General features: G+C 42.7%; 1 protein-coding gene across 3 annotated transcripts in view; it reads left to right on the top strand.

Moving 5' to 3' along the window:
- The window catches only part of AFF1 (ALF transcription elongation factor 1), a 171,359-nt gene that overhangs the window by 129,533 nt on the left and 29,496 nt on the right, over nt 1–12,330 (top strand). For all 3 annotated transcript variants that reach the window (XM_088445048.1, XM_088445049.1, XM_088445050.1), the window contains 3 exons: nt 128–165; nt 3,547–3,700; nt 5,732–6,649. In XM_088445048.1, coding sequence (XP_088301174.1) covers nt 128–165; nt 3,547–3,700; nt 5,732–6,649 — 1,110 coding nt within the window. The remainder of the gene's footprint in view (nt 1–127; nt 166–3,546; nt 3,701–5,731; nt 6,650–12,330) is intronic.

Here is a 12,330-nt window from a genome sequence, read left to right on the forward strand (position 1 = left end):
GACAAATAAAAACTTGTCCCACTATTATAGTATTATTATCTTGTTGTATAATAGCTAGTGATGTACTGCTGCCAAGCATACTTCAGCGATAAAAATAATACACTTTTGTGTTCGTTAAATTCTCCAGATCACTGAAAAGCCGCTTTCCTCCTCTGCTCCATCAAGGTACTTCTAAAATCTCTGTGTATTGTGTATGACCACTCTGAGAGCTCATTTTTGCATATTGTATGTCAGTAGGAGGGGAATTTCGCTACGCATTTGTCAAACCTTAACAAATAAAGGCGGGTCCACTACCCGACAGTGAAAAGACTGAACGATAACGATATCGTTATCGTTCAGTCGTTCACTACACTGCAGAGTGCCCACACTGAACAATATGTCGTTCAGTGCAGGCACAATCAATCATCTGCAAACATGCTGAACCTGACGATATCGTCAGGTTGACCAGCATGTTTGAACGATGATAGATGTCTAAAGGACCAAATTTTCAAACGATTATCGAACGATTTTATCGTCTAGTGGATACCCCCCTTTAGTCACATTATTGCTCCGATGCTGGCATTACCGCCACACCACCCATCATTTCTAATACACAGAGAAGTCTTCTAAAAATGTACATACAAGCAGTTTCTCTTGTGCCAATCACATTCGCCTTTCTGAAACAAGTTGTTATAACCGCTCACCTGCATAAATGCTTTTGTGGTGTTCCTCTTATTGTTTTCTTAGCACACAAAAATGAAAATGCAGACATAGGGATCACTGATCCCTATGCTATGCTAAAACAGGCATTGTTCACATGTTCATTGTGGAAGGAAAAGCAAAGCATGGACTAAACCAGTAACAAATTCTGATGAAAAATATTTTGTAGTTACAGTACTTTGCTAGGCCACATGACGAGTTACAGCACGATCCTTCTTGAGTTACCTTCTGTCTCATAGAACTGTGGAAACTAGATACATGCTGTACCAGACAGTGACTTGTGTGTCTGAGATGGTGGCATTGCTGGGGGATATGTTTGGTAATAGCAGATGTTTACAGGTCAGTGTCGGGAGTGATTAGAATATAGTCATACTTTCTTTCTGCATTACCATCTTTGGATTTTGAATGGAGACATTGAAGATGGCAAGCAGATGGTGTTTAATTTGTTTCTTTTTATTGTAGCACTTTCGCAAGGAGCGATATCAACTACTATTTATGTATGAAAGATAATTATAATTAAGAAAAAATAAATACATTTCCTACTCCCCAGTAGAAAAATATTTGTTTTCCTATTCTATTATATCGAAAAACCAGTGTTTATCTAAAACTGGTTACACACTATACGATGTAGTGTACAATATATTGTTCCAACGTAGATCGGCACTATATATAGTACACATCGTAGAGTGTGTATGTTCGATCCGTTGTTCCCGGTCATCGTTCATTGCATCGTCCAATCCGCTTTGATGATGCAGTGAATGACGCGGTGCTATTACATGCAGCATGTAACGTTACTTTTGCGCCGTCAAACACATGATTGTGCAATCAGGGACATCAAGAGCCGTGCCGGGCCCAGGGGGAAGGGAACGTGGCCTAATCGCCGGAGGCATTGCCGTAACCCGCTTGGAGAGGGGCACTTTGAGTAATTAGTACCCGCTCTGCCCCCCCCCCTCTCTGCGTCCCTGCGTGCAATGTGTATGGCACACACACAATCACCCTGTCGTATGTATGTACCCAGCTCAAGAAATCAAAACTGTAGTGGAAGATGTTGTCACATGGCCAACGGGGTAAATTATTTAATTACTACTAGAATGATATGTGGTCTGTGGGCCTGATTCAGACCCGCTCGCAAGCGCTTGAGCGCTCACGAGCAGGTCGATGGTGTGCTCTGCGCACGTGCGGCGGCCGCACTGCGCGTGCGCAAGCCCCGGAGAGAGAGAGAAAATCTCTTGCTCCGTGGCTCACTACAAAAGGGGCGGCTGTCGATGTTGATCGACAGCTCGCCCCATTTTGTAGGCGTGGCGGGGGGGGTGGCTTCCCAAACGGAGGCGTTCCCAAGCGAACGCCTGCCGTTTGTGGGCGGCCCCACTGACATCACCAGTGATGTCAGTGATAGAGCTTCCGGCTCTATCAGAGCCAGAAGCTCTCTGGGGCTTGCGGCCACGAGACCCTACCACAAGGGTCTCGTTGCAAGCCACGATAGTCGCGATGGTCAAGACCATCATCCTGGCAGCTCGCAATAGCTGTGGGTGGTCACCCACAGCTATGCAAGCGGCCAGAAGGCCGCACAAAAAAAAAAAAAAAAAACACGCCCAGATTCAGAGCGAGCGCTCTTTCAGAGCGTCCGTTTCTGAATCGGGGCCTGCGTGCTATGATCTCTCTGCATCAAAAGTTGAGTCTTCTAATATTTATTTTGTAGAAATGTTATTAAAGAATAATTAGCTAGCATCTTCATAAATGTCTCCCAATCGATAAACTTTATTTTTAATGCACCAATATTAATATTCGTACTGCAAGCCAATGTCAGATGAAATGGTTCTAGAAGTTCAGACTAGTGTTTCTTTAAACTCAGCTGATAATGGTTGGCTGGTCAGTTTTAACTATATTAACTGTAGCTTAAATAGGTCATTTAGATCCACCTCATAACAGTAGAAAAAAAATTATCCAAAATCATCTTCTCAATTAGAGCATATTATAAACATTGGTGCAGTTTCATTATAATAGATGATGTACTGATCTTCATATCATCCATGTTCTGGATGAATGTGCCTATGACTAGAGTGCAATGTGTTAGGGATTTCTCAGTCCCACCATAATCTTATTTTCTCCACAGAAAATCTTCAACTTGCAATGATGATAATTTTTCCATAATTCAAACCAATGGTCATGCAAACAGGATAATTGGTTAAACACTTTTGCCCGGTTTGCCACCCCCATCAAATATGGGGTAAATGCTATCCCAGCAGATGCCCAAGGACCTAGCTCCCCTACTGCTTACCTTAGCAGGTAGGGATTGCCTCCCTTCCTCCTGGGAATGGGAGTGTCAGACTTGGCTGCAACATCACAACTAAGAGCCACCCTCCCAGTGTAACATTGACATGGAGGAGCAGTATACCACAGTTTTACATGCAAGAAGCTGCTGGATGCTTTATGGCAGCGGCCGGCTTTCTGTGTAGGGGATTTACGAATTGCAACCCTTACCAATGACTGATACCACACTGTGATATAGATCAGGGGTGTGCAACCTGTGGCACTGCAGCTGGTGTGAAACTACACCTCCCAGCTTGCCTTTCCACAATTTTTCTGTTAAGACATGCTAAAGCTCTGACAGGGCATGCTGGGAGGTGTAGTTCCACAGCAGCTGGAGTGTGACAGGTTGCCTACCCCCAATAAAAATAATGAGTTTCTCAATACATGTAATTCATCCCGTACATTTGGAAGCTAGTACAATTCCTCATGGAGTTTTGTGACTGAGTAAAGAAGAAATAATGTACTACTATGGTTAATTATATTAATATTACATCACAATGTTTCCAGGCTTTCTAATTTCTCGTGGTTGCTTGTCAGTGTTGTGCAGTCTCAGGTGGACAGTGTGGCCTCAGCACATTCCGGCAGCGTGGAAACCGAGGGAAGTGAATCGGACAGCTCTTCAGACTCTGAGAGTGACAGTGGTTCCAGTGACAGTGAAGTCAATGTTCCACGGCGATCTCCTAGCCCAGTGGTAATGCAACAAACTCTGTCTGATAGTCTGAACACAGGCTGCTGCGGTTGAACAACTCCCACGAAAAGCAATAACTCATATAACAGATAAGAAACTAACACCACATACAAAAGCACAATATGCTTTATTGAATCTTTAAAAGAAAAGTAACCCAACGATAGAAATATATGTGAACCTGCTAGCAACACACAATTCTATGTATAATTTGTAATAACTTTTCATGGCGTAGCCTAATAGTTTATTTTTTCTATTCACATTAGGCTTCCTATTGCTCGTTTGTGTAATTACATTTAAACAATTATACAAAGCAGTCAGTAGGCATCATGTCTGAATAAGTTGTTATAGGCCCTCATTCAGAGCCGCTCGCTAGCGGCAGTACGCTCTTTCCGAGCGATGTTCGCACATCTGCGCATGCATACGGTTTTTAGTACGCATGCGCGAACCAGTCAGTGCGGCCGAAAATCGTTTGTACGCTATATAGCGAGTGCCTGCTATTTTGAGTGACAGAATGAGGCGTCTGTGGGTGGTAACAGGGGAAGGTGCTTGAAAACGGGGGAGTGGAATTCGAACGCAGGCGTGCTTAAAGGTCAAAACGGGCGTTTTAAGGGAGTGCATAATTAATGCAGCAGCGTCATTGACCACGTCACTTGGTTTTTTTTTAACTCAGAACTGCTCGCAAAATAGCGGTTGAAAAAACCAACCACAAGAATAGCGAGCAGTTCATAAGCTGTACGATGTACTCGATTAATCTAATAAATAGCGGACATGACGTATGGTGCGAACGGCCAAGGGGCGTTTTTATCAAATAAACGAGCGTATGTTTTGCTCGCTCGTTCAGACTTAGAGGTGTGAACAGACTGCAATGTGCGAACGGATCATTTGAATAGCCACCCCTTGTTTTTGAACGAACGACCGCAAATAGCGAACGGCTCTGAATGAGGGCCATAGAGTTCCACATAACCAGCTAAAAGTTCTCCATGTAATTATATCTGTAAAGAAATCGGGTACTTTTAGATATACAAATGATATATAGATGATCTTTTTGAATGCCACAAATTTGTATAGTACGTTTCATTTGTACGTTAAGTATGTTAAGCATAGTGCTCTTTAACATAAACTAATCCATGTATTCTGCATACCAGAATGTGCCAAAACGAGACTTAATGGATTCCCTAACAAATCCGAACATGGGACTTCATGGTTTTTTTTTTTCAAATCATTTAAAAGTGGAACAATTATGCTCTGCTCTTTTAAAGCCACCTTAAACAAAACAGAGTCCTTAATTTGAAAAATAATTGGCAAGTTATGTCAAGGAAGCATAGTGTGTGAACAGGAAAAAAAATCTTTTAGAGACCTGTAGATTTAAATATTTTAAATCTTCGTTTTTAAGCTCCGGAACCTAAAAATGAGCATATTAAGCATTTTGACCAATTAAATATCCTTATAACGATGAGCTGAAGAAAAAGAGAAAATTCAGGTGGGTAGGGGTTCAGGTGCCATAGTAGTTGGCCTAAGATTGGTGCAAAGAGCCTCGCAACCAAAACTGTAATTGCCATTTAAGCAGGTTGTCTACAATACTTTTAAGCATTCTGTCGTATGGCAATGGTTTTTGGTCACTATGAGAACTTTTACTCTTTATTTTTCAAAAAGGTTCCTTTATAGTTCAGCCTAAAACTCCATATAAGGACTCCTATTGAAACATGCTTAAAAATTAGGGGTATATTTACTAAAGGTCAATTTTAATTAATGTGTTTCTGGGACTTAATCACAGATTTACTAATACATAAGAGAGAAAAAAAATTCTGTTAGTAAATGTGTGCTTCAGCCCCAGAAACATAGTATCGACGTTGATCAAATTTTATTGATTTTAAATCGATTAAAATCAACCTTTAGTAAATATACCCCTTATAGTTTAAAATCTCTTTCCATTGAAAAATTATATTTTTCATTTGCATAAGCAGAGACAGTTGGTGTGTTTTTTTTTCTTTTTTTGTTTATTCTACTTAGTTTACCTTTCTTACCCTTTTGCAGCATGATACTTCATCAACTGGTATATGGCAGCTGGGGAACTTTTTGGTCAAAGGTAGCCAACCTGCACCGCTAGCTGAGAACCAAAATAATGTGGATCATGAACAAGCAAGCCATTGGGAGGATAAGGAACATGAATGTTGTACACCTCCTCCTCCGGAATCTCCAAAGACTGTTGAGCCTCAACATAAAACAGCTATTTGGACATCTCGGGAAGACCTGCAGAACAAACCCTCTTTCCCAGAATCCCCCGTAGCCAAAGAAACTGTTACTCCCAGGCAGACTGTTGGTATTAAACAGCCCAGGAGACCTGTGAAGGCCTCATTTCAAGAAGAGCCAAAGGGAGGTCTTACAGTCGAAAGTGAGCCTGCACCATACAGGCCAAGAGACCAGCCTTCCAAAGAGAAGCCAACTGTGAAAACGAAAGTGAAAACCAAATCAAATGACCATAAGGAACCAAGTACAAGCATTGCACATCCCAGTGAGAAGAAGAAGCACAAGAGCTCTCACCACAGTAGTAGCTCCAAAAAGTGTCCAAGCACTCAAACAGACAGGCACCAAAGTGCCCCTTCACTCCTGCAGTCCACCCACAATCCAAAGGTGCCTAGTCAAAGCAAAGCCAACCACAGAACTAACATAACTCATCCCGCAGTTGTTGTGCGTGAAGACTCTCACAGGAACAAAGTTTTATTGCCCATAGGAGACAACCGATTGCTGCCACCATTGAAGAACAGTCAAAAACCCCTTGCTCTTGTTGTCAAAATAGAATTGGCATTGCTGTCTAGGATACCAAGAGGTCCCTGTAAAGTCAGCGAGTCAAAGAGTAAAAAGATGAGCAGTCATGAACCTCACCACAAGAACAAGGAGAGGTCTGAGGAGGCACATCCACGTAATCCTAGCAGAGAGCAGACAAAGAGAAAGGTAATTTTATAAATGTATACATACAGGATATTTGGTGCGTCTCACTTTTATGTAGCTTGACAATACGTTTACTACATGGTGAACCAAACTAGTGTATAGAGCAGTGATTCCCAACCTCGGTCCTCAAGGCACACTAACAGTCCTGGTTTTAGTTATATCCATGATTGTGCACAGATGGTTAAATCAAAATAACTGAGGTACTAATTAAGTCACTTGTGCTCAAGTATGGCTATCCCTAAAACCTGGACTGTTAGTGTGCCTTGAGGACCGTGGTTGGGAACCCCTGGTATAGAGGATAGGAATATACAGGACAAAAATGCATGTAATATAGTCAACAAGCATGCTGTGATTTATCCTAAATCTCGATTATATTTTCCTCCACACAATTTTCCACGTCTGTGCTCCTAACTCTTTTCCTCCACTTTCCCAGGGGGCAAAATAAAATTTTTGGAGTAGAGGATTCTAGTGAGTTACCCTTGGTTCAGTAGCTTTTTACAAAGTTTAGAGACTCTGACTCTTTTGCTGCAGAAGCTGCACATGCAACTGTATTTTATTATGATTTTTTTTGTAACCTGATACATGTGAACATGGATTATGTGGGTGTGTGTATGTATTATAAGGGCACGTGCCCTTTATATTAAGGCTGAATCGAAAAAAACTGAATTCTCCCATAGATAATTCCTGAGGGGGGCATGGTGTTTAAGGGGCTACACCTCAAAAGCTTTTGGACATACCGAGCTGAAAGTTGGAATGGACGGGTAGAACTGTCCTCGGGCAGCACAGACGGTGTAATGGTTAGCATTATTACTGCCTCACAGCACTGAGGTCGTGGGTTCGATTCCCACCACGGCTCTAACTGTGCGGAGTTTGTATATTCTCCCTGTGCTTGCGTGGGTTTCCTCCAGGTGCTCTGGTTTCCTCCCACACTCCAAAAATATACTGGTAGGTTAATTGGCTCCAAACAAAAAAATTATCCCTAGTGTGTATGTGTGCGTGCGTACGTGCGTGCGCGCGCATGTGATAGGGAACATAGATTGCAAGCTCCAATGGGGCAGGGACTGATGTGAATGGCCAACTATTCTCTGTAAAGCGCTGCGAAATATGTGTGCGCTATATAAATAAATGGTAATAATAACTACTGTCGCTCGGTGCTGCATGCCAAGTTTCAGGGCAAAAAAAAAAAAATATATATATATATATATATATATATATATATATATATATATATAAATTTACAGGTTGAGTCTCCCATAACCGTATATTCTAAAAACCAAAATATTCCAAAAACCGGAATATTTCGGGGCAGCCGTGACGTCATGACGTCACTAGTGTCAATGGCCAATGACTAGAAGGTGGGTGTGGCTTCAGAGGCATTTTCTCACCAGAAAATATGAGTCTTCTTCTCCTCCACATGCCGGATCTCCACCACGGTACACTCCAGACAGCACGTCACTCACCGGATCCTGCAGTGATACCCGAAGCGCCCGCCGGACCGAATGCACTCGCCGGAAATTCCAGTGACAAACGCCGGACCCCCTGCAGCCTCCTGTTACACAGCAGCGGCACCCGCCGGAAATCCCTCTGACACTCGCCAGAGCCCCTGCAGCATACGTCCACCCTCCTGTTACACCTGCACCACAGACTGGACCCACTGCGGCACCCGCCGGACCCCCCCGCGACTCCCGCTAGGCCTCCCGTGACACTCCCAGACTCACACAGCACCCTGGCCTCAGGTATTCTGAAACCGAAACAACCCAATATCCGAAATGCTCCTGGTCCCGAGCATTTCGGATATGGGAGACTCAACCTGCGTGTGTGTGTGTGTGTATATATATGTGTGTATATATATATATATATATATATATATATATGTAGCAGTTTTGTCAGCACAGCAGGAGTAGCAGGAGCACATATTTTTTACTTTCGTGACACTATTTATTTTTACTTTTTTATTTTTATGCTGGAGTGCAACATAAACATTTGTCTTTTTAGTGCATGTAGGTACAATAACCCCAGTTTGCAATTCACATATGGCCATGATTTGCAGGTAGTACTGCATAATTCTTTTTATGGTTATTCTTTTTATCCAGAGTTGATGGATAATTGAAAGTGGGAGACTGAATATCTGCAGCTTTTCCTACGTGTCCTACTGCTGATGGATCATATAAGGGACACAGGGCCTGATTCTGCAAGGATTGCAAAACTGCACGCAGGCTATAGATATATGATGTGTGCACGCAGGCAGGTTTTCAATTGTGATCCCTGCAGATATGGTAATGCAGCAGGAGGCATCACGCCCCCTGTGCATTACTTATCCGAGCTGCGTTGTCCAACACAGCATCGGATAATCTGTGTACTATCGGCCGGCTGCAGTGACCCATGGGGTCCCGCAGCCGGCCGCCGCAGTTTAGAGGAAGAGGCCATGAAATCACCGTCAGCTGACGGAGATCCTGGCTCCTTCCCGCCCCCACAACGGCAACGACATGCCTCTTTTTTGGGAAATGGAGGGCATCGCCGCCCCCACTAGTGTGCACTGCTGAATTAGGCCCTCAGTCCAGTTGTGTTTGGGAATTTTGGTACTTTAGACAAGCTACACCTGATCTTTTGAGTAAGCACTCATATAGCACTAGCACCCTGTGCCTGGCTTCCTCTCATGACCTGTTTCCCTGCCTCTGTTCATTGGAAACATTTAAAACATATGTTTCAGTTGAGCCATTTATTATTTCTTCTTGTACACTAGTCGCACGGACACTGTATCATTTATCATCTAAATACACATGCACACTAACAGTGTTTTTTTTTTTTTTTCCCAAATCTCATCATTCATAATAATCCGAAAATGGAAGAATTTTTACTGAACATGTGTTTGAAAAATGATCACTCCTATCTTGTAGATGAGGTCTTATTCAAATTGCAGGTTAGACCGTGATCCTAAAGCTCAAACGGTGTGTGGCCAGCACATTACTTGGTTTCATGTGTCTTCTAACAGTGATTATTGAATACCAGTTGCTTCTTACAGTACAATGCTTTTTATGTGGCTTTGTCCCATAATTCCCTCATTATGGAGTGATAGTATTCTCACATTGGGCCTGTTTCTGAGTCATGCAATCCATACGCAATACTGATGTTCACGTAGTGGAGCGTTTATTTGCAACGGTTCAAAAATTTCAGAAAACCCCTACAGCGACTGTGTTCTACAGAGCGTATGCACAAAGGTGCCGTTACCAGCGATACAGACCTTGTAACGGAAGTGTTGCGGAATGATTAGCGCTCCTGGCCGGTGGCTAGTAGTGCATGCAAACATGGTCCACTCAGTGGGCGTATTATGGGAGTATCGCAGGCGTGTCAATGCAAGTGGCTGTGTTCCCATACGCTCGGCCCCTCACATAGATGTCCATTCTAGACAGAGATTAAACAGCCATTGGGCTGGTGGAAGATTTCATGGTGAGACCGATGGTGTAAATGGACACACCAATCGGTATTACAGCGTGCACGGGTGCTAACAGTGAGCGTCTCGGTCCTTGCACATTCGGCCGCACAGATATATACAAGGGAAGGAGATTGTAGGCCAAGTGCATAACCTGACAGATGGACGACTACCACTAGTGTTCATTCTAGCACCTGCTCCTGTCACAACCAATGCAGTTCCTTTTTCCTGTCTGGGGTTTCATTCTCTGCTCTGGTGCTTCTAGCACATGCTGGTCTACAGATACATCTCAGAAGTTTGTTGCATCAGCTGTGTGTGCTAGAAACGGTAAAGCAGAGAGCGACACCCCAGGCAGGAAATAGGATCTGCATGGTTTGTGACAGATGTATGGTGCTAGAATTAACACCATACCAATAGACGCTGCTGCACACGTCAGTATCAAGCCCAGTATGACATGACAGATAATACACTTTTTTCTAAAAAAAACATTATCCTGTACTAGACGAAGTTTGTAAACCGTTAAAATATTTATGCAGTGCCTCCAGTGGTAATGCCCACTGTAGTAATGCCCCCAGTGGTAGTTTTTCCTGTAGTAGTGCCCCTTACACAAAAAAAACAATACTTACCTTAAGTCCCGCTCCTGCGTCCGTTGTCGCCCGACTGGCGGCTCCTCAGAACTATAGGAGAGACGTCATGATGTCTCTCCCATAGTGCACACTGCGGGAGCCAGAAGCCAGAGCTCAGGAGTGAACTCAGGCTGCCGCTGTGGGGAAGGAGCCGGGCGCCCACTGACATTTTGTTAGTCATCTGGTTTAGTCTCCAAATAGAACGGATGCCCAGTTCTGGCCCACTTTAAACCTTGATTATAATATACATATATATACACAACAAATATATGAAAGAGGGCGCTATTATTATTTGTCTTTAGGTAATATTTGATCTCAAATAGATTCTTTTTTCAATCCAATGTGTTGGGAAAGACAAATGGTGCGTACACACTGGGCGATAAAGTGGACGACTGAACGATAACTATATCGTTATCGTTCAGTCGTCCACTTTATCGTCCATTTTTAAGCCCCAAAAGATGAACGATGACGACGACGCGCGTTCCCGCGGGTCGTTCGTCATCATCGTTCATCGGGCTGACATGCAGGCAAACCTGACGATCTCGTCAGGTTGCTGCATGTAAGGGAATGGGGGAGAGAGCCCGGCGCTGAACGATATCGTTAATGATATCGTTCAGCGGCTGTGCTCAATGTCATGAACGACATTGAGCACAGCCTGCCGGGGACACACTAGACGATATCGCTCAGGGAGCATATCGTCTAGTGTGTATGCACCTTAAGTCTTGTGGAGGAGAAATCAATGAAGACCCACAGATCACGTAGTTGATCTTCAAGCTATGTGTTCCACATTAGATTCTTTAGCTTGAAAGAGTAAATGTCCAAATGGAGACTTGTTCTCAAAACGCATAGAAGCAAACAAAGCTTTTTTTTATCCAGTGCGTTCCTCCTTTTGGAGTATTATCCTTCTCTAGAGAAATAAACCCTCACACCAAGGGAAGACGCCCAAAGAATAATAAATAAAAATTCTGATGCGCATATGTATATTTATTTAAGATAACAATCTTTAAAACACTTGACAGTAAAAACATGCAGCAAGGCTTAACACAATTCAGATTGGGGGTATAGTGAGAAAAACTCTCCCACCTTAGAATTCTATACTCCACATCTGTGGGACCCCAAACAGGTATGCCCAATCTTTACCCGACGCGTTTTGTCCTATACAGACTTCTTCAGGGGAAACAATGTACTACTACATAACCATAAAACAAGGATGTCAAATTAGCGGTGTGAGTGGGTTAATTTTGTACAGATATATATAGCTGATACTGGAAACAAGTTTAGATTTCATATGAATTATTTTTCTCAAACAGATCATTCTTATGGATCACAAAATATATCTGTGATTTCTATACATTCGATAGATGAAACTTTTTTTTATATAAAATAAAAATAAAAAATACATACCATAAGAAATAATGCCTCACCAGCAAACAAATAGGGATTCTCTGGAATCCAAATTTCTGTGATATCATGCCTACAACCAGCAGGGAGAATTTCTCAGGAATATGGTAATTGAACTTAGATGCTAGTATATACAATTTTATATCATACTCACAAATATATACCAAATCGGAGTATAGATATCTGATGATGATTTTTGTGTAAATATGTGTGAACCAAACAGATAC

This window comes from Taudactylus pleione, unplaced genomic scaffold (assembly GCF_031769625.1).
Source record: "Taudactylus pleione unplaced genomic scaffold, aTauple2 ptg000376l, whole genome shotgun sequence".
NCBI classification, from domain to species: Eukaryota; Metazoa; Chordata; class Amphibia; order Anura; family Myobatrachidae; genus Taudactylus; species Taudactylus pleione.